At 42.8% G+C, this 23,953-nt stretch overlaps 1 protein-coding gene across 2 annotated transcripts in view; it reads right to left on the reverse strand.

The window, feature by feature from the left end:
- Positions 1 to 23,953, reverse strand: part of LAMA3 (laminin subunit alpha 3) — a 241,209-nt gene that overhangs the window by 88,002 nt on the left and 129,254 nt on the right. For both annotated transcript variants that reach the window (XM_056521739.1, XM_056521738.1), the window contains exons 29-36: positions 23,431 to 23,584; positions 20,167 to 20,293; positions 19,949 to 20,088; positions 18,614 to 18,729; positions 14,566 to 14,777; positions 11,777 to 11,981; positions 10,437 to 10,581; positions 7,714 to 7,854 (exon numbers count right to left, since the gene is read on the reverse strand). In XM_056521739.1, coding sequence (XP_056377714.1) covers positions 7,714 to 7,854; positions 10,437 to 10,581; positions 11,777 to 11,981; positions 14,566 to 14,777; positions 18,614 to 18,729; positions 19,949 to 20,088; positions 20,167 to 20,293; positions 23,431 to 23,584 — 1,240 coding nt within the window. The remainder of the gene's footprint in view (positions 1 to 7,713; positions 7,855 to 10,436; positions 10,582 to 11,776; positions 11,982 to 14,565; positions 14,778 to 18,613; positions 18,730 to 19,948; positions 20,089 to 20,166; positions 20,294 to 23,430; positions 23,585 to 23,953) is intronic.

Here is a 23,953-nt window from a genome sequence, read left to right on the forward strand (position 1 = left end):
ACTCTATCATGTCAGATTAACATTCAGTGTACATTACAAAGAGCTAATTTGTAATACTAATAATGGCTGTAGGAGTAGACTGAAGTCAACCCCCCCTTGTTACAGAGGGTTTGGTGTCCCTGACAACTGTGGTAAAAGTAACAAAGTAAACCTGGGAAAAGTGTTGTCTAGTTGTACAGAGCTGGAAAGGGACGATGCTGCCGCACATACTGATGGGTCTGACGGTCTGACATATAGGACAGCTGAGGGCTGAGTAGGTTGACACATTAGAGAGCTAGGGAAGAAGAGCCCTGGTGTACAAAAAGGTCTGGTGTACAGACAGCCAGGGGAACAATTAATCTGCTGCACAGAAATGTTGGGGTGGGAGTGTCTATTGTATAGAAAATTTGGGGAGGAATGGTCTGGTGCACAGAAAGGCTGAGAAGGAGTGGCCTGTTGTATAGGAAGGTTGGGGAGGGAGTGGTCTGATGTATAGAACTTTAAAAGGTTAAAAGGGAGTGGTCTGATGTACAGAAAGTCTGGAAAGGAGTGGTCTGGTACACAGAAAGGTTGGGGAGGGAGTTTTCTAATAGGAGGGAGTGGTCTGGTGCACAGAAAGGTTGGGGAGGAAGTGTTCTAATAGGAGGAAGGGGTCTGGTGCACAGAAAGGTTGGGGAGGGAGTGTTCTAATAGGAGGGAGGGGTCTGGTGCACAGAAAGATTGGGGAGGGAGTGTTCTAATAGGAGGGAGGGGTCTGGTGCACAGAAAGGTTGGGGAGGAAGTGTTCTAATAGGAGGAAGGGGTCTGGTGCACAGAAAGGTTGGGGAGGGAGTGTTCTAATAGGAGGGAGGGGTCTGGTGCACAGAAAGGTTGGGGAGGGAGTGTTCTAATAGGAGGGAGGGGTCTGGTGCACAGAAAGGTTGGGGAGGGAGTGTTCTAATAGGAGGGAGGGGTCTGGTGCACAGAAAGGTTGGGAAGGGAGTGTTCTAATAGGAGGGAGGGGTCTGGTGCACAGAAAGGTTGGGGAGGGAGTGTTCTAATAGGAGGGAGGGGTCTGGTGCACAGAAAGGTTGGGGAGGGAGTGTTCTAATAGGAGGGAGGGGTCTGGTGCACAGAAAGGTTGGGGAGGGAGTGTTCTAATAGGAGGGAGGGGTCTGGTGCACAGAAAGATTGGAGAGGGAGTGTTCTAATAGGAGGGAGTGGTCTGGTGCACTGAAAGGTTGGGGAGGGAGTGTTCTAATAGGAGGGAGGGGTCTGGTGCACAGAAAGATTGGGGAGGGAGTGTTCTAATAGGAGGGAGGGGTCTGGTGCACAGAAAGGTTGGGGAGGGAGTGTTCTAATAGGAGGGAGGGGTCTGGTGCACAGAAAGGTTGGGGAGGGAGTGTTCTAATAGGAGGGAGGGGTCTGGTGCACAGAAAGGTTGGGGAGGGAGTGTTCTAATAGGAGGGAGGGGTCTGGTTCACAGAAAGGTTGGGGAGAGAGTGATCTGGGGTATGGGAAGTCTGGTGATTGAGTAGTCTGGTACACAGAAGAGATGGAAAGAAGTGGCCTGGAACACAGGAAGTCTGAAGAGGGATTAGTCTTCCACACAGGAGGGTGGGAGAGGTAGTAGACTTGCACACAGAAGAACTGGGGAAGAAAGGGTCTGTACAATCCAGAAATGAGGTGGGGGAAATGTCTAACACATATTAAAGGTGAAAACATATTTTAAAAAGGAATAATGGACAAGTGAGAACGAGTGATCAGGTACCAAAGTGAGCAATTTTGCATTAATGGCAGAAAACCAGCAAGAGCCCTGTTGGCAAGTAGTTGCCATTGCCATCTGATCTGTCATTACAGAAGCAGAACTGGGCAGGTGGTTGAGTTTAAGAAAAATATTGCCCTGAAATTATTACTGTTACATGTTTAACAAACATATATTTCATATACTATATTGTGATTGCTGGGGCATTCTGTTGTCAGTAAGTATACATATGAAACCTTGCTATGCCTGACACTGCATAAACACTGATCCCAGATATTCAAACTCTGAAGGAAAAGCTAACATTGTTTCTAGATATATATATATATATATATTTATATAGTAAAATAGTTTTTATCCAGCATATGGGAGTCCACACAAGTACAGTCTAGTACTTGTCCAGACAGAACTGTAAGATAATCTAGACTCTTATAAAAGGAGAAGACATAGGAAGAAACTTTTCATTAAAAAGCAGCATTTGTAATGGCAGCTGTGCAGGCTCAGAGGGATTGCATTGCATGCGGAGGTTTATGTAATCTTGTAGATGTCGACACCAGCTCCTAATTTTTTGCATGGTCAAAATGGAACAGTTATGGTTCATTATATGATAATTCCAATTTTAAGATCCAATGTATCTGTGGTCTGTATTTGTTATTGATGTGTTTGGTGTGTGGTCTGCATTACATTTTTGTGGCTTTGTCTGTATTCATTTTGGGGTGTGTTGAAAGGGGTCATATGTGCTATTTGAGATTCTAATGCTATAAATTGTTGTCATGTCTTATATAATGTGTGGGGAATGAGGCCAACTAAGTATTTAGAACATCCCTGAAGTCTTTTCTTAAAGGTTAACAAATACATTCTTTTTGCACTTATGACTTATGATTTGCCTTTAGTAGGGCTACAGTGGCCGATCTATTAGAGACTCCAGACTTTTACTGAATCAGGTCATTGCTGCGCCTGTCCCATAAGCCGCACTTTGAAATCTACACCAGTTCTGAGATGTTTTAGATTTCAGCTACAACATACACTAGCTTACTATCAAATAGTGTAACAAATGTGACATGGTGTTAGGCCATGCCTCTTTCATGCTGGTTACGCCAATTTAAGAGTGGTATACTCTCTTGTACATTTTTGCACAAATGAAGCCTTGTGCACAATGTGTGACTGTTCTACACCTAAGAATAAGGTATATCAGTTTATTAAATGACCGGTCTACATCCCTCAATATTCCCTTCCATACTTCCAAACAATCTTACCCACAATTTGCAACTATTTCTTTCTACTATTCGGGAGATTTTTTCATACAATACTCTTTGCTATAAATATTGTCCAAGAATTTCTTCGCCTCTTTTTCTTTTGTGGTATATTCTATAACATTGTGAGATCCTAAATACCATCTACTATTCTTTCATTTGTAAATATCCAAACTTCAATTCTACCACTATCCCTTATTGCCAGTCCAAAAGTTCTTAACTTTTTAGTTGTTTGCTCTCCAATTGTTCTATTCTCCGGAACCTTTCTATCTAACAAATTGTTGACAATTCTAAAATTTGGGAATATAATTATTGCCAGTGTCAATATAAAGCTAACTGTCATAGATAGACTTCTCCTCATAAGGACCAGTCCCTATCCAGTTATCTACACAAAGGCAAATTCTAATACTTATCTTCAGATAATATTCCAAATTCTATCCCTCATCTCCCCAACTTTGTAAAAAATAATTTTACCACACAATCCCTGTATAAAATTTATGTTAGAATAGATGCTACATAATAAAAAGAGAAATTGGGATACCCTCCCCCCCCCCTTCCACTGCCAGAATTATGTCTTTGACCTCAGTTCAATTAATTAATCTTACATTCTAGTATTTATCACTAATTCATATTGGTGCGACCCTTAGATAATAAAAAAAACGAATGGTAATAACTAGGGATGCACCGATATATCGGCAGCCGATACATATCGGCCGAAAATGGCTATTTCGGCAAAATGCCGAAACAACAAAAAAAGTGCCGATAATGACCACCTCCCCTGCCCGCCCACAGCACAAGTTACAAACACTGCCAGTGGCAGAGGCACTCGTGGGGGGTGCAGGGGGGGCCGGCCACAACATCTGGGGGGGGGGGGGGGGTTGCGCTCTCCGGGATAGGATTAGGAATACTTCTTTTTATGTGCCCGGGCCGGCTCCCGTGTGTGGCTGCAGGCGGGGGCCGACCAGAGCATATAAAAACTAATACTGTATACTAAAAACCAGGGGGCCTCCAGCTGTTGTGAAACTACAACTCCCAGCATGCCCGGACCGGCAAAGTCTGTCCGGGCATGCTGGGAGTTGTAGTTTCACAACAGCTGGAGGCCCCCTGGTTTTTAGTTTACAGTATTAGGTTTTATATGCTCTGGTCGGCCCCTGCCTGCAGCCACACACGGGAGCCGGCCCGGGCACATAAAAAGAAGTATTCCTAATCCTATCCCGGACATCCCTGTGTCCCGAAAAATCTTTTCGGGACATAAGGATGTCCGGCGGTCACTCACCATTCCCCGGCGTCCTCCCGCGATCCTCCTGCGATCCTCCTTCGGTCCTTCTCTTCTTCGCCTCTATGGTCGTACGCACGGGATGTCACTAACGTCCCGTGCGTACAACCATAGAGACGCAGGAGGACCGCAGGATCGTCGCGGGAGAACGCACGCCGGCCGGGGCCTGGTAAGTGACCGCGTCATCTTCTTCAGTGTTCCGGTCACCGCTCCTTCGGTCCCGGCACCTACTGCTATGGTCCATGGGCCATAGCAGTAGATGTGATCCCGGGCCGGAGGAGCGGTGACCGGAACACTGTGGGGGCAGCAGTACAGACATACAGCCTCCAGCCATACACTGTATATGGCTGGATGCTGTATGTCTGTGGGGTGTGGGGGAGCTGCTGACCTAATGTGGTGGGGAGCTGCTGACCTAATGTGGGGGGGAGCTGCCTACAAATGTGGGGGGAGCTGCCTAATATTGTTGGGGGGAGCTGCCTAATATTGTTGGGGGGAGCTGCCTAATATTGTGTTTGGGGGGGGAGCTGCCTAATATTGTGTGTGTGTGTGGGGGGGGGAGCTGCCTAATATTGTGTGGGGGGGGGGGGGGGAGCTGCCTAATATTGTTGGGGGGAGCTGCCTGATATTGTGGGGGGGGGGAGCTTCCTAATATTGTGGGGGGAGCTGCCTAATATTGTGGGGGGGGGAGCTGCCTAATATTGTGGGGGTGGGGGGGCTGCCTAATATTGTGGGGGGGAGGGAGCTGCCTAATATTGTTGGGGGGGGGGAGCTGCCTAATATTGTTGGGGGGAGCTGCCTAATATTGTGGGGGGAGCTGCCTAATATTGTGGGGGGGGATCTGCCTAATATTGTTGGGGGGGAGCTGCCTAATATTGTTGGGGGGAGCTGCCTAATATTGTGGGGGGGGAGCTGCCTAATATTGTGGGGGGGAGCTGCCTAATATTGTGGGGGGGGGAGCTGCCTACAAATGTGGGGGGAGCTGCCTAATATTGTGGGGGAGCTGCCTACTATTGTGGGGGAACTGCCTACTATTGTGGGGAACTGCTGACCTAATGTGGGGGGGGAGCTGCCTACAAATGTGGGGGGAGCTGCCTAATATTGTTGGGGGGAGCTGCCTAATATTGTGTGGGAGCTGCCTACTATTGTGTGGGAGCTGCCTACTATTGTGAGGAACCTGCCTACTATTGTGGGGGAACTGCTGACCTAATGTGGGGGGGAGCTGCCTACAAATGTGGGGGGAGCTGCCTAATATTGTTGGGGGGAGCTGCCTAATATTGTGTGGGAACTGCCTACTATTGTTGGGGGGAGCTGCCTACTATTGTGGGGGAAATGCTGACCTAATGTGGGGGAGCTGCCTACTATTGTGAGGAACCTGCCTACTATTGTGGGGGAACTGCTGACCTAATGTGGGGGGGAGCTGCCTAAAAATGTGGGGGGAGCTGCCTAATATTGTGTGGGAACTGCCTACTATTGTTGGGGGGAGCTGCCTACTATTGTGGGGAACCTGCCTACTATTGTGGGGGAAATGCTGACCTAATTTGGGAACCTGCCTACTATTGTGGGGGAAATGCTGACCTAATTTGGGAACCTGCCTACTGTTGTGGGGGAGCTGCCTACTGTTGTGGGGGAGCTGCCTACTGTTGTGGGGGAGCTGCCTACTGTTGTGGGGGAGCTGGCAATCTAATGTGGGGGAGCTGGCAATCTAATGTGGGGGAATCTAATCTAATGAGCGGAGCGCTGCATTTTACCAGAAGACGGGGAGAAGTCATTATCGGTTTCGGCCGGACATTTTTTTTTATTTCGGTTTCGTTTCGGTTCTGAAATTTCCATTACGGTGCACCTCTAGTAATAACACCATCTCAACAAGAGCAACCCTATCAGCCATGCTCAGGAGCAATCTATTCCACATTCCTACTTTTTCCCACTTTCTCTATCAGAGTTTTTAAATTCAAATGCACAAAATCCTATACTTTCGGGGAGATCTTTAACCCTAAATAGTCTACACTGTCCAAGTCCTTCACTACTTTCAAGTTATCCACAGTATCCCCCACGAGGTCAATATGGATCAATTAATACTTATATCTGATATAGTCCAAATTCTTCAATTAGGTCTACTACTGAGATCTTATTTATGGGATCTTTAAGAAAAAGCAGCATATCATCCGAGTATATTAAAGGTTTTTTTTCTTGTGCCTTTTAGCCCAACTTCAAATTGGTCCGACTCTCTTACGGTTTTTGTACTCTTTTTTTAGCCTTTTGTGTACTATATTTGTTCTTCAACAACCCTGAGGAACACGTGGGGTCTCTTGTGTGGCCCAGTCTGGCTTCCAACCGTTGTATTGCGCCTCCACCCACTCTAGCTGGTTTGTTAACTGCAGTTGTCCCTTGCCCCTCTGATTGATAGTATTTGTTTCTATGTCAGTTATTTATATGATTTGTATTCATTTGTATTTAGTTTGGCATAATATAGGGAATTGTGCAAGATGTGTTGAAAACTGTTTCTTATCTCCAGCCTGGTCTATACCAAGACTGGTGGATGGCTTATTATCTATTGTATTGAGAGACGGGTACCACTGTGTGGGGGGGATTCATGGCCTCCTCTCGGGTTGTGGTAGAGATCTATGTTGAGCGTCATTTTTAATAGTTTTTTTGTTGTCATATATGTTATTTTTCAGATTGTGTTATAAACTCTACAATATTCATCTGTATCTTTGGTGTGCTCCTGTATTTATCATTTTTTTCTTTCTTTCTTATTATTTCACGTTTTTCTATTAAACACTTGGTTAGCACCCTTGTATATGTGACTTTTTGGGATTAAGCCCCACTTCTTCTTAGTGGTGCTATGTGTTCTTCATCCATTGCCTTCCAATGACAAATGTGTCTCCAAAATTAAAATTATCAATTGCCTTAAACAAGAATCCCGACTCCCTCATGTCAAACACTTTATTTGCGTCTAAAGGCAGGATGGAGCAGGGCCATCTATGCCTTTGGGCTCCCAATCACTACCCAAATGGTCCAACTGTACTCTAAATGAATATGTACAATCTCTGGAGTCTTTACACATTAATGAGTCACTCCCACAATTTCTAAACACAAAACGTCTATGAATGTTTAACTGGATGCTATAAAACAAAACAAAAACCACAAAAAATCTTTCCTAATCCGGGAATATCAGACTTCCTCGGGATAAGCAGAAACTTGAAGTTAACCTGATTATGTTACCAGTTTATACAAGATGATGTCATCCAGTCTGCTAAGGATCAGCTCAGACTGTGTTTGGTATTGTAACCTACGGTATTTTATATTAAGGGATGAGGTAATCACTGCAAAACTAATCTGGAGCTAACCTGCAGTTATTTAACATTGTTCTTTTAAAAAAAAAAAATAATAATAATTAATATTTTACATTTAAAAATAGTTTTGTTATAATTCTACAAAATTCACAAATAAATGCTTGGATTTACCTTTTTCCATTGTTTATTGGATGAATGGCAAATGTCAGTTGCTCCAAAACAGAAACATCTGATGCATCCCTTGGCGTTTGAAGGGTCAAAATAAAATGACCCACTGCGACAAACATCACATCTCGAGCCTTCGGTATTTTCCTGCATGTAAGGAAAGTTATATAATATTATGATTTTAGTAATAAACCTCTATTTATACATCCAGGATCAGATTTGTCAATTTCTCTATAAGAAATACCATGAAAAATTGTGAATGGTATTTTTCCACAATGTTTTCTACTTTAGGATCGGGTCACAAATGCCATATTGAGGCACGTTATATGATACATCATGTAGTAGGAATATTATATCTTAGACAGTTTTTCTGACATATCATAGGGACAGTATCAGTGGAGGTTCAGGGTACTGGCCGTCAGGACAGGCTTGGAATTGTAGATTCACTTAACATTAGAATCCCAAGTTGAAATAGCTTCTTTAGAGCTCAAGAACCTCATCCAGCTGGCAACCTTTTCGAGGAAGGTATGATAAGCAGAAGAGAGGAGGAGAACACCCCCTGCTGTCTGCTTTTGTTATACATTGTACTGTCAGGAGAATTGAGCTTTCCCATAGTGTTGTCATGATAAGGAACACAGTTACGTTTTTTCTACGTCACTGTCCAGTCTTGTGCTGACAGGGCTCATCACCTATCACCTATATAATGTTGAGCTATGTTAGCTAAGGTTTCAATATTTAGAGGTTATTCAGTCTTATAGAATTGATGACCTTTCCTCAGAATAGGTATTAGATTGGCAGAGTTTATCTAATGGGACAAAGCTGCAATAGTTGAACTGCCGCTACAAAAAGTGTGGCTATTTTGGTAAACACTAAAAAGGCTGTAGTACTCACCACAGCCTCCTTAAACAGTATAAGAGGAGTTGGGTCACTGATCTACTATTGATTGCTTTTCCTGAGGATAGGCCATCAATTTCCATTTCAATTTCCAAGGCTGGATGACCCCTTTAACTTCAGTCACTTCCAGTATTGCTCCAATGATTAAAGTCTTACTTAAACAATAGAAAACTGTACTGTACACCACAAGAGGCACCACGGTTTGTTTTGGCAAGCTAGTAAGGCGATGACTGTGAACATTTATTTGCAGTTTCTATCTTTTACCAGGTTGGTTTAGCTTATCTTATTATTGTATTATACCTATTAAATACATAGGCAAGATAGAATTATCACCAGCTTATAACAAGCACTTGTAATCTGAAAATACATGAACCTAAATGGGCCGATAATCCTCAAAATGCCAATCATTACATTTCATTGTCACATTTTCCAAGTTTTAAAGTAACAGTCGTTCAGTTTTTCCTCATAAATGACAAGTAACAAGAAGGTCTGTATATATTTTATTTAAGAAATAAGAGATGTTGCTGCTTCTTGTAGGTGTTCTATCTCAACCAGTGGTGGTATCTTAGCTACACTGCTCATTACTGCTGTATAATGCTTCTGATTTTGTCTGAGACAGACAGAGGAGCAGGATAAAGTTTTTTTATTCTCTGAGTGCTTTGTATAGGAGACATCACAGCAGCTAGTCTCTGTACATTCTAAAACTGAGCTCATGGAAAACAGACAAATAGAGATGGAGCCTGCAGAGGGTGACACCTGCCAATCAATACAGGATACCTAATAGGCATACATACTGCTGGAATTACAGTTACCAGTAAAAGGTTTTTTAACCCCATAAAATTTGTTTTCAAATAGCAGAAAGTAGTATAATAACAAAATGAATAATAGACATGTTACCAATCCCCTTCTGCTCCCATGCTAATGCTTTCCTGGTCCCCTGATGGTGTCTGTTCACCACCGATGCCAACATGACATGTATAAACTGCAGCAAATCATTGGCTGCAGCATTGAACTCTATGTGTTTACAATGTCAATGTCACAATTACAGCACAGTATTGGCTGTAGTGGGCATGTGCCAGTGCCCTACGTCATTGATGGAACCTAATAGAGACTGGCAGAGGATCAGGGATGCAATCAGCATGGGAATAGAGGGACTGGCAAAGGACAGTGTGGAAGAAGAAGGGGACTAGGCTGAGCTAATGGGGGGGAAGAGATTTCTATATACATTTCTCTATTTTAATTGTAATATTTAAAAAAAATAGGATCAATTTAGAGGATGTGATTAAAAACCATATTACATGGCACAAGTATTAGCCTAATAGGCAGATATCGCCCTGTCAAATAAGAACAGCGATCAGCAGATGAACAAGCAAAATTTGTTATGTTTTACTGTGCTGAAAAATCTTTGTTTGGCAACAGGCACATCTTCCCAATACAAGTGATGGCAGCAAAAGCCAATTATAGTTTGTGTGGCCCTCCCAGCACGTCGATCTACAAGATTGGCTCTTATTGACAGCATATATTACAGCATAGAGGTCTTTATTTTTTGTGCATTTTCTATATTTAGAGTTCATTTACAAATATCACCCACACTATGCTAGAAAAGCAAAAGAAATTATTGGAGGTTCTCAACAGTGACTCAACAGTGAATAAATAGAATGCTACCTTAAAATATAATAGATGAGAATTGGTACTGTGTTAGCCGTAGAAATATAGGAGATAAGTGGAGCAAGGATAATAAAGTTATTGTCTAACTGATAGGATATAGATTGCAAGCTTTCAAGACCTCTCAGGTCCCTTCATCAGGGTTGTTATTAAAATACTATATTTAATACCTTGCACAGGCAAACCCCTGTGAGATGGTCACAGATCTGAGGTTCGGTCCCATATGAATTGCAGTCACAAGGAATGCAGTCAGGAAAGCGAAAGTAACCAGGGGCACATCGGTCACATTGTCTGCCGGATATTCTGGACTTACACCTGCAAGAGAAAAGCTGCAATATATAAAGTACTGTTCTGGGGTCTGATTTAAGTAGGGTCTATTCTGTGGTCTGATGAATTTAAAGGTCTGGTCTAGGGTAAATAAATATTACCAGATCAGTGTCCTAGTTGTATTTTTTATTTATTTATTTTTTTAACATGACTCAGCAAGAAAGTGTGTGTTTTGCCTTAACCTTCACCTGCAGCTGGTAAACATTCATGCTTAACGGTGGGTCCTATCAAAAGTGTGCCACAGAGCCCTGCTTGTTCCAGTTATGCCCCAGCAGCAGGTCTTATGTCGTACTGCAGTTTAGCTCCTTTTCCATAAATGGAGCTAAGCAGTAGTACCAGATACACCCGATAGACTGGTGTGACTCTGTTTTTGGAAGAAACCAAACATTTGTTTCTAATCCTGGGAACCCCTTTAACAGCTTCATAGTTAAAGGGGTACTCCGGGGAACTAAACCCATAGCCCATCCTTTCCCTCTCACCAACCTATGTATTTGTCTAAATATCATTCATTAGCTATATACAGTAGTTTCGCTCTTTCAGCTGTCTCAGGCAGGAAATGAGAGAAAGATGTGATTCTCAAATCCACCTTGTCTTTGTGTAAACCCCTAACTGAGACTAGCCCCAACCCTTCAGGACAACACCACCTGATTTCTGTCTGATCTAGAGCCCCGGCTGTACAGATACACCTCCCCTCCCCCTCCCCTCCCTGTGTGAGAGCTTGTGAGCTGTGAGAGAAAAGCAGTGAAGATTCTTAGTCACAACTGAGCACATAGCTTCTGTTTTTCTGCTGAATATCTAATCACTGACTTCTGCCATTCAGAGCACAGCATGATTTATTGCTGGAGGAAAGATAGTATGAAAGAAATGACATGTACAGTGTGTGAGTTGCAGTGTGAACATGCACACAGAAAGTGAAAGCAGTTGGCTGGCAGCCATTACACAGAGCTGCACTGACTTCTGGGAGTTGTAGTCTGTGCTGCAAACAAGGAAAAAGTATTTAGGAGACATCAGGGGCCAAAGAGCTGCAAAATTACTACAGAGCACACAGAACAGGTATTGTGGTGGCTTTGGGGCATTTTTATTTTTCTTAATTTCCCTGGACTACCCCTTTAAGGTCCCATATGACTTACTGTATTATTATATCTACACAACTACATATTATATAATGAATCATATTCCTGACCTGCACTGTCCGCTTATAGAATCGCACTCTGGCTGAAATGGCTGTATGACTCCTGTGGTTGAACAGTTGCACCCTTCACACCCCAATAGAGGGTGGTAACTGAATGTATGCTGCACACAGACTTCACATGTAGGTTTCACTGTCTGAGGTGGGCAGATGCATCTTCCAGTTATTTCATCACATAGGCGACGACCACACGTGCATGCTAAATTATAAATAAAATATGGTTAATTATATACTTTGATATACTGCCCACAATTTTATCATATTCTGCATGTTAATTGACTTCCTAACAACTAAAATGTTGACATTAGTAATTGTAACCACAAAGATCAATGCTTATACATCTTAACTCTAAACTATAAAAAGAGTCAATAAAAATAACTACATACATTAAAGGAGAACTATGGTAAAAATAACTTATTCTGGGGATAGGGGATAAGTAGCTGATCGCGGGGGTATGGGACCCGGCGCTCAATGAGGAGCGTGTGCCGCAGCCAGCACGCTCTCCATTCATGTCAAAAAGACCCAAGTACAGAACTTGGGCACCATTGGCACTCCCTTAGAAATGAATGTAGAGTGTGCTCCGGCTGCAGCATGCGCTCCTCATTGATGATATGCACTTCTCAGTGAGAGAGCCGGGGGCCTATCCCGGAGACCCCCCCAGCTTCTTATCCTCTATCCTGTGAATGGGGGATAAGTTACCTTTCGCTGGAGTACTCCTTTAATAGCTTATATACCTTTCTTTGACCTATCATTTTTGTACTGTTTGGAGTGGTTGACTTTCTGGGACTACATGATTGGTCATTGGTTGACACAGTAGTAAGTGGGACAGCTCCTGCCGGGGAAGTGGGCGACATTACGCACCGTTCCTGGCCGGCTCCAAGTTATAAATTAACATCACTCTAATTTCAAATTCGTCACCCAGAGCCTTGAATAGCCAGTCAGTGCTGGCCATTCAAAGTTCCTGGCAGGGAAAATGAATTTAAAGTGCAGAGTTTTCATATAACTCGCCGAGGAGTGGTGCGGCATGCCACCCGCTTTCCTGGTTGATAAGTTAGAATCGCAGCAGGTCTCAGAAAGGAGAACTGATGCGATCAGTCCCTCAGCATTGAACATACTCTGTTCCATGATGGGAGTAGTAGTAAAAGTGCTACTGCAGAGTAACCAGAGCCACTTACCGACTCCTGCAGCCAGGGGGAGCTACTACTCCCATCATTGAAAAGTGTATGTTCCATGATGGAAGTAGTAGTACTGCTCAGCTGCGGGACCCTGTGGACAGCTGTGGAATGACTTTTTCACTATTATAAAAACTGTACACAGTTTCTACAATGCATAATTTTACATACGGTTTTGTCAGTTTTTTTGTTTCCCGTTTTGGGGGAAAAAACCTGATACAAAACCGTATTGCAAAATTGTGATGTGAATGTAGCCTAACAAGGGGTAATGTCTGGAGTATGCATGTCCTCTACATATTTGTGTCTGTTTCCTTTACTTTAGATATATAATATAGAAATATAACCTAAACCCACATGAGTCCAATCAAGTAATGGTAAAAATATCAAGGTCTAACTGCAAAACAAGGCCAGGTACTAGGTACTTATCAACAACCAAGATTTTGTGGTGTCCCAGCACCAAAGGCTTTTCTGTGGGCTGCGGTTCTCCTCGGGCATTCCTGCGGCACAGGTATTGGACCTACTAAGAGACTGTCCATTCTATTTAATGTGTTTGAGCACTTTATCATATGTTTAGTATGTTTCTCATATGCCCTGTAAAACCTGTTATTTATGTGTGTTGTACCTTTAAGACCAGAGGAGCAGTCTAAGCCATGTAATCCTGCCTGCCCAATGGGAACCCCTAAATTATTTTCTATATATTGTAGTGGGGGAGGAGTTGCCCCAGTAGAGTCTAAGACCAGCTTTTAGTGTGTGCTGAGCACAAGTGTGGTAAAGAAGTGAAGTAATGTGTGAAGAAACTCTGAGGGAAGTCCAAGAACAAATATCTTCTCAAATCCTAATCAGCCATTCTGCAAGTGATCACCCATACAGTGGAAAGTCAAGCCCTGGCGGAGAATGTAAAAGGACCTTGTCAAAACCCTAGCCAGCCTGGCATATCAAGTCAGTATAAATCAAATGGGTGAAAAGCACCATAAGTCCCAGCAAGGCAACATGGCTCTCAAAGGGTTACAATGCATCCTCTCCACTCTGCACCATACTGTTGGCGTGTGATAACATCTGCACCTGCTCAGTAAAAGGCAGTTATCCGTAACCCAACTTTGGTTTCTTTACTCCCTGTGTCTGGCCCAGGAGAAGCTGTCTCCAACCTTGGACCGTGTATAGGGTAACGGTGCCCTGGCGTCACAAAGTGATCAGGTTCCTTGCACCCCCATGTCACCACAAATCTTGGCATCACGAACAGGATAATTACTATTCGTGAGCCAACGCCACAATTACACTTTCCAGCAATCTTATTGATGAAATCAAGATTGGCGTAAAAGACATTGGCTCAGATTTATCAAACTGTGTGAGAGAAAAAGTGGAGTGATTTTCCCACAGCCACCAATCACAGCTCAGCTTTCACTTTACTAGAGCTGGCTAGCTGACCTGTGATTGGTTGCTGTGAAAAAAATCTCTGTGGGCCATTGTGTAAGGGGTCCAATAATTCACTGTGAAAAGACTTATACATAGAGGAATAAAGTCTTACAATTACAAATAATGATTAACTAAAGTAGAGTTGGCATTTGGGTCCTATGTTGCACTGCAGGACCAGTAAAGTCAATGTTAACTCACGTCTGCAGTGTGGAAATCCATAGTAACCAGTAGCACAATGGCTACAAGTTCTTCCAATGGTGTTAGGTCTGCAGCTGCACTGCCCTCCAAATGGATTGCATACTGGGTTTATAGATCCTTCAGCATGGCATCTACATGGTAATGCCCCATCATTATAATATGCCACTAAAGATCTTGCAGAGTCCTTACAGAAGTCAGGAGAGGAAAATGGACTAGAGAAAAAAACAAAAAAACAATAAGTTATCTTACTGTCTTTAACATGGAAGACAACAATAGAGAGAAAAGGTTGCTCAGCAGTGCGGAAGACATTTACAGTAAATATAGATCTAAACATAGTGGCTTAGATTTTTCAATCTGTCTGGATAAAAAAAAAAAAAAAAGTCTAATTTGGCCATAACAACCAATCACAGTTCAGCTTTAATATTTTATTGAGCTGAGTTGTGATTGGTTGTTATGGGCAAACTGAAAAGTTTTTGCCCTTAGACAGATTGAAGAGTCTGGGCCACAGTATCCACCACATAATTACGTAATTATGTGTACATGCATTTTTGTTGACTACATGGATTTTTTTCCCTGAAAATAAATTTTAATAAAAATATTCTAGGACAGTGATGCCTGACTTAGAGCCTAAAAGAGTAAGCTCGGTGGCCAGGCCCACGCATAAAGCTGCTGAATAGGATGTACAGTACTGACTTTTTCAGATAAATGGTTATTCTGAAGAAATATGAATGTCCAGCGCAATGTAGATCCAACGTAGCAATTTATTTATAAAACCTCAGTACATGGACATAGCGGGCACAGGTGACGCGTTTCAGCCCACCTAATGGGCCTTAGTCATACCTAATATGACTAAGGCCCATTAGGTGGGCCGAAACGCGTCACCTGTCCATGTCCATGTACTGAGGTTTTATAAATAAATTGCTACGTTGGATCTACATTGCGCTGGACATTCATATTTCTTCAGTTTCTGCTTCTAGCACTGCCCATGCCAGTCCGAGCGCATTGGCGTTAGAGGTAAAGTGCTGGGAACGCACTGCTATAAATGGTTATTCTGTTTTAAATGTTTTAAATATAAATATGTTACCACAACATCAGCAACGTTGTGGGGCCATTGGTCACCACATGCGGGCATGGGTTTGCCCACATGTGATGATCAAGATAAGAGTACCTGCCCCCTGTCTATGAAGTTATACTCCAGAGAATCCCCAGGAATCTGCAGAAGGGGGGTCCTGAGGAGTGAGGAACGCTGTTTTTCTTTATGTTAACATTTGCATTGGAGTACAGTTACTATGTTACTAGCTACTAACTCTAACTGACTGGCTGCTAACAGTATCTTCCTGCTATAGGATGTAAAACAAAATACATGTGATACCATGTTAGCTAATGAAATGTGATGGGGTTGTTACGCTTTACTGGCTAACCAAATTATATTTGTAATCTCTCTGAGTGCAGGGCCCCTTCATCAGCAAGTATAGAGTATAGAGGGTTGTGTGTTTCCTGGGGTTGTTGCTAATATAAAGGCAACATGATTAAAACTGTTATGAAGGAACTAATGTCTGGCTCTGTTCACATTCTACAGAGTGCCAGGATGCATGTACCGTATTTTTCGCTGTATAAGAAGCACTTTTTCTTCCCCCAAACTGGTTGGTGCGTCTTATACGGCAAATACACATTAAGACCCCAGTCATATCGCGGCGGTCCCTGCAGCCATCAACGGCCGCGATCCGCGGCTAATACAGGACATCATCGATTGCGGTGATGCCCTGTATTAACCCTTCAGACGCGGCGATCAAAGCTGACCGCCGGGTCTGAAGCGAAAGTGAAACTAACCCGGCTGCTCAGTCGGGCTGTTCGGGACTGCCGCAGTGAAATCGCGGCATCCCGAACAGCTTACAGGACACTGGGAGGGACCTTACCTGCCTCCTCGGTGTCTGATCGGCGAATGACTCCCCTGCATGGCTGGCGCTCTCCTTCGTCGTCATCACGTCGTCGCGCACGCCTTCCTGTCATCCAATAGGAACGGCGTGCGTAGCGACGTGATGGTGGCGACGGAGAGCGAGGATACCAGACAGCAGAGACGTTTTGGAGCGACGGGGATTCCCCGGGGACGCGGCGACAGCGATGGAGGGCGACATCCAGGGCAGCGGTGATGGGTCCGGAGCGGCGGGGACACGTCAGTATTACCTCCTATACCAGTGGTCTTCAACCTGCGGACCTCCAGATGTTGCAAAACTATAACTCCCGGCATGCCCGGACAGCCAACGGCTGTCCGGGCATGCTGAGAGTTGTAGTTTTGCAACATCTGGAGGTCCGCAGGTTGAAGATCACTGTCCTATACTTTACATTGTATTTGGTTCAGAATCTTTTTCTTCTAGATTTTCCTCCTTTAAAATTGGGTGCGTCTTATATGCCGGAGCGTCTTATACGGCGAAAAATACGGTATATAAAGTTCTTGTCTATATGCCTGTATTTGTGTTCTACATTCCCTCTACAACAATTTGCTATAAGAACAGCAAAAAACTTGGACCCATCACACCTAATAGTAAATATTTTCCGTCACTACTCACAAGGTGGCAGCAGAACATTACATTTGGTAACCGAAGTTCTGTATTCATTCTACAAAAATGTATTGAATACAGAAATGCTATTATAAGCACTAGACACATTGGGCCTAATTTACTAAGAGTGTCGGGTTTTTACTAGTGGGAAAAGTTGTTTCAGATTTGCAGGATTCCTCTCTATTTACTATTGGGAAAAGTCGGGAACATTTTCTGACCAGCTTTTTCTAAGTGAAAATTTCCAGCCATTTATCCACAGGATTTTCTGTGAATTCAATAGTAAATCGGTCGGGTTGTGAAACCACGCCCCTTTTTTGGACCAGCCACGCCCCTTTGCGACAGACCACGACCCTTTTTCGTCTTTTCACAGTGCAATGTCGGGTTTGTTGGATTTTCCAGGCGCACACTGGCGCAGACATGCCTCAGACACTCTGCGCCAAAATAACCAGACAAAAACTGCTCGGCTTCAGCTTTGTAAATGAGGCCCATTATCATTGTGGGACTATGGGGTTTATTTACTAACGTGATCCCTACTCTTTTTTGTCGGGTTTTGCGCCCAAATTGCGTCGCACGACCCTTGCGACACAATTTGCGAGCAAAAAAAACAAAACCCTCCATTTTACTAGAAAAACCTGAAAAGGGGGCGTGACCACGGGATAAAGTGGGCGTGGTCCTGAAAAATCCCAACATATTTACTAAGGTTTCCACAGAAAAAGTGGTGTATTTGAGCTGAGAAAAACCCGACAGATCAGAACAGTTGTAAAAAAAAGTTAAATGTAGGGAAAAGTGCAAAATGTAGGGAAACCTTAGTAAATACCTTGGGAAAATACCAGTGGGAAATCAAAACCCACAAAGAAACCTACACTCCACTCTTAGTAAATAAACCCCTATGTGTCAAAGGAACTCATGTACCCAAATATAAAGTCTCATCATGCTTGTGTACTGACGGACCCCCTTAGCTTATTTCTACTGTCTATACTTACTACAACTATATGCATTTTGTACAGAACACAATGGATACTTCTAGAAAATAAAGTGGCTATTATTCAATGAGTTATATATCTTAACTGATAGATCATGTGTTTTACATCTCACAATTATTTGATGCCCCAAGGGTATGTGCATGTGGGCAACAACATTGCCTGTGTACAGTGCTGCGCCATTGTTTTCCTTGAGCCAGTCATGTCAGGGAGCAAAACCGCTTAAAAAAATATGGCATGGCATTTTTTTTTTACGTGGTTTATGGTTTCCCATTGAAGTCAAGAGATTATTTTTTAAAGTAAAACCATATTTTTTGACTTCATAACTTGTAATTCACGCACGTCCATTCAATGTGGAAACTGTAGCACATATCCAAATCTGTGGTAGAAATCTGAGGATCTGCCTTAGATTTCAGCCACAGATTCTTTTCCACAAATCTATTGTTGAAACATACATAGCCTTATAGAAATAAAAAAAAAGAAAGGAAAATGTTCGGGAATTCTTTTTACTCGATATAGAAGCTGTTTTCTCCACATATAGTTATAAAGTCAAATGATTTATCCAGTGGTTTCTCCTGCAAGATGTCATGGGTGAAGTTGTCTGCAGGGACAAGCAGGACAGATTCCTGAAAGAAAAACAATATTCCATGGATGCAGATCTAATGTTGTCTAGTGTCCAGGGAAAATAGGGAATTATCAGTGTACAAACAGCATTTGTGCATACACAAAATCAATAACAACAACCTGGCCTCAGCAGAGAGAACATACAAAAGTGTAACACATAAATTCCAGACAGTCAAGAAAAGGATGTCCTCATACAGTGAGCATATTACAGGTAGATAGCATGGAGGCTAAAACCTCTCCAAAAGACCACCTCTTTGGAAACACCGCCTCCTAAGCCAGATCACATTTCATGTGACAGATTTTTAGTCCACCATACATTATGCATGGGGGCCATTTTTTGAGAAGATCATTCCCGTAGAAAACCACCTTTTAAGGCAATTTTGGGTGGTCTTCTCAAAGAGGTTTCACTTCCAAACTTAGAACTATGGAAATTTAACATACTGGAATTATTTTATCTATCTGGTATCTGAAAATTGGGGCCTAAATCTTGATAATGCTACCCAATTATGATGAACTTTCTAAAATGCTATAACCTTTTAGGCACCATAATTGTCTGTATATGTTATTATGTGCTTTACAAACATTGTTTATAACAAAAGCCATGACGCCACCATGGCCCTGTTCATATTTGCATAAGTAATTCTGTTAGCAGCCTAGGTTGCAGATTTCAGACAAAATCCCAGCATGCAGTACTATTTTGTTGATAAAATGCCAAAAAACTTAATAAACCCCATTATAGACAATAAGGTCCTTGCTCACTACATGTTGTTGTCACTTAAAATATCCAGCATTGTCACCGTTTTGTTGTTCGTTTCTAACAGAGAAGCACAATAGGATTGCTTAAAGGGGTACTCTGCCTCTAGACATCTCCTTTGGATAGGGGATAAGATGTCTGATCTTGCTTGGTGGGGGTCGTGATGTCACGGACACTTCCCTCGTGTCGTCACGGCTATGCCCTCTCAATGCAAGTCTATGGGCTGTCGCCGCGCCCCCTCCAGTAGACCTAGATTGAGGGGCATGGCTCAACATCATGAGGGGTCGTGGTTGTGACATCACGACCCCGCCGCCCGCTCCAAAATGTTTCGAATGCTGGGGCAGCAGAGTACCCCCTTAACATAGATTCTGGACAATGGATACATTTTCAGTTTGGAACTTACTGTTAAAATTCATTAAAAAAGTCCAAACAAACAAACCAAAAGTAAAGTAAATATCTCAACTCACCAGCAGTAGCGGCTTATCTGGAGGAGTTTTTACTGTTACTGACAGATCTAAGTTAGTGACATCAAGGCTGATACGGTTTCCAGCAATTACCAGTCCTCGACATCCAAAAGTGTGAGGACAGTATGAGACGTTAAGGTTACCTGAGAGATATTCATAAAAAATGTATTTTAAAAGAAAGAGGCAAGTGACCATTCATGAGGTGGTGTATAACATCATACCTGACCACTGTGTTCCACCGTTAACCAGCACCGACACATGGAATGCAGGGTTCTGAGTCTGGTAGTAATGGACAATGAAGACATACCTCCCTGTATTGGGTATTCTTCTGCCAAAAGTGATCTGATTCTGTGAAACATTACAATCAACATAAATACAAATACTACACATTATTTGTCACTCTTTGCACTATGATCTTTACACCTTGCTACATATAACTTTTTGCTTAACCCTATCAAGGCCAAGGCTTTGGATCCCTCTATGCTATTTTAATGTGGTGCCAAAACACCACCAGTAAATGCTCCTTTTTTAAAGTTTTATATTGAGGGGAAACTAGGGGAAACAATTTGTTATAATTTTATGTCATTAGTTTAAAGGGGTACTCCGGCCCTAATACATTTTATCCCCTATCCAAAGGATAGGGGATAAGATGTCTGATCGCGGGGGTACCGCCTCTTGGGACCCCCGCAATCTGTCATTCAGCACCCACCTTTGGGAACTCTCCGCAGCGCTGGAGGCTCCGAGTGTGCAGCGTGACGACCACGGGGCCGGAGTATTGTGACGTTAAGACTCCGCCCCATGTGATGTCACGCCCCACCCCCTCAATGCAAGTCTATGGGAGGGGGCATGGCGGCCTTTAACTATCCTGATATTAACTGGAAGACTGAGACCTGTGAATCTCATAAAGGAAACAGGATTCTGACTATAGCTAAAGACAATTATCTGTCCCAAATGGTGCAGGGCCCAACCAGAAGGGGCGGCCTACTAGACTTAATATTAAACAACAGACCTGACAGAGTAACACCTAGGAAATAGAAGGACACCTAGGAAATAGTGATCACAATATAATACATTATAACTTGTTCTTCAATAAGGGAATCTCTCGAGGGGCCACAAAAACAATGAATTTAAGGAAGGCAAAGTTTGATCAACTCAGAGAAGCCCATAACAATATAAATTGGGAGAATTCCCTGAAAAACAAGAATACTGACACTAAATGGGAGACTTAAAAATATCTTAAATTCTCACTGTAAGAAGTATATACCTTTATGGGAATAAAAGGGTCAGAAATAAAAGAAAACCACTGTGGATGAAAAAAATTGTTAAGGGGGCAATAAATGACAAAAAATAAAGCATTTAAACAACTAAAACAGGATGGCAGTGAAGAAGCATTAAAACGCTAGTGAGAAAAGTGTAGAATATGTAAAAACAGATAAAAGCCGCAAAAGTAGAGACAGAAAGACTCATTGCCAAAGAGAGTAAAACTAATCCCAATAGTTCTTTAAGGGAACGGATCCGCCGCTGAAGGACCGCTGCTTGGTGGCTTTACATGTGCCTGCTCGGAGCGGCAATACGTTGCTATGAGCAGACACACTGCGATGTACGAGTCGCAGCACGCATGCGCAGTATACTCGCACATCATGGGAGCTCTCAGCCTAGCTCATGAAGCAGGAGAAGTGGCTGCAATGTGTACGCGGCGACTCGCATATCGCTTCAGTGTGTCTGCTCGTAGCGGCGTATTGCTGCTCCAAGCAGGCACATGTAAAGCCACCATGCAGTGGTCCTTCAGTGGTGGATCCGCACCGTAAAATACGGTGTGGGTCCACTCGTGTGAACGTACCCTAACTATATAAATAGCAAAAAGGTTAAAAATTAAAGTGTAGGCCCTTTAAAAAATGATGAGGAAGAAATTATAGACGGGGATCAGGAAAAAGCAAATATATTAAACACATTTTTCTCCACTGTATTCATAGAGGAAAATGAAATGCCAGGTGAAATACAGTGCGATAAGGTAAACTCCCCATTACAGGTCACCTGTCTAACCCAGGAAGAAGTACAGTGCCGTCTACAAAAAATCCAAATAGACAAATCACCAGGTCCAGGTGGCATTCACCCCCGTGTTCTAAAGGAATTAAGTAATGTAATAGACAGACCCCTATTTTTAATATTCAAGGACTCTATAGTAACAGGGACTGTTCCCCAGCACTGGCGCATGGCAAATGTGGTGCCAATATTTTAAAAGGGGTCAAAAGGTGACCCCTGGAATTATAGACCTGTTAGTTTAACCTCCGTTGTATGTAAATTGTTTGAGGGTTTTCTAAGGAATGCTATTTTGTAGTATATTGATAAAAATAAATGTATGACTCCATATCAGCATGGCTTTATGAGGGATCGGTCCTGTCAAACTGACCTGATCATCTTTTATGAGGAGGTGAGCTCCAGATTGGACCAGGGGGAATCGCTGGATGTCGTATATCTGGATTTTTCCAAAGCATTTGATACGGTGCCACATAAAAGGTTGGTGCATAAAATGAGAAGGTTTGGGCTTGGGGAGAATGTGTGGAAGTGGGTAAGTAACTGGCTCAATGATAGGAAACAGAAGGTGGGATTATGTATTAAATAGGAGAACACTTGGGACGACTGACATGGAAAAGGACTTAGGAGTCTTAGTTAACAGTAAATTTAGCTGTAGTGACCAGTGTCGGGCAGCTGCTGCCAAGGCTAATAAAATCATGGGGTACATCAATAGGGGCATAGATGCCCACGACAAGGAAATAATTCAGACCACACATAGAATACTGTGTACAGTACTGGGCACCAGTGTACAAGAACGATATAGTGGAGCTGGAGAGGGTTCAAAGACGGGCAACCAGATTAATAAGGGGGATAGGAGGACTACAGTACCCAGAAAGATTATCAGAATTGGGGTTATTTAGTTTAGAAAAAAGAAGGCTTAGGGGAGACCTAATAACTATGTATAAATATATCAGGAGACCTTACAGAGATTTCTCCCATGATCTATTTGTACCCAGGACTGTCTCTATAACAAGGGGGCATCCTCTACGTGTAGAGGAAAGAAGGTTTCTGCACCAGCACAGACGGGGGTTCTTTACTGTAAGAGCAGTGAGACTGTAAAACTCTCTCCCGGAGGAGGTGGTCATGGTTATCTCAGTAAAAGAGTTCAAAGGGGTCTGGATGCATTTTTGGAGAATAATAACATCGCTGGTTATGTATACTAAATTTATAGGGACAGAAGGTTGATCCAGGGATCTATTCTGCCATATTTGGAGTCGGGAAGGAATTTTTACCTCTAGTAAGAGGTTTTTTTTCCTTCCTCTGGATCAACTCAGTAGGGACTCATTAGGAATATAGGTTGAACTTGATGGACTCTGGTCTTTTTTCAACCTTATGAACAATGTTACTATGTTACTTCATGGCTCACATGACCAAATGTCTAACGCAACAATTGAAAGCAAACAAGATACCTGTTGTGATGTAAGCAATACTCCATTGCCTGCTTCATGGACAGGTTCCTGTTTTATGTCCTTCTGTCCACCAGGATATCTAGAATCTTTGACTGGGTCCAGCAGTATAGACAGAGGTGGATTTTCATAGACTGAAGACTGTATACAAGAAGGACTTCGAAAGAAGAAGAATACTATTATATTACTAATTTATATAATCTTATCTAATCTCAGTGTTTCATTTTACTCTACATATTCAATGTATTATGAAAGAGAGGACTTATAAAGATATTGCATGTGTGGACCAAAGCTTTCCAACATGTCCGATTCCACAAAATCTAGATGTCACATACACAGTAGAGTGCATGGAGCCTATGGGTGCGGTATAACAGGTGTGTAATACTCGAATGTCACACAGAGTCGTAGTACAATTGTCGGCCCGAGCCCTTATTAAATATATATATAGCTGACGGAGAGCTGTACAAAGGGGGAGTAAGAATTTGTTATAAAGATCACATGTAACTGACTAGTTACTTTTTAGCTA

Source organism: Hyla sarda, chromosome 5 (assembly GCF_029499605.1).
Source record: "Hyla sarda isolate aHylSar1 chromosome 5, aHylSar1.hap1, whole genome shotgun sequence".
Lineage (NCBI taxonomy): Eukaryota > Metazoa > Chordata > Amphibia > Anura > Hylidae > Hyla > Hyla sarda.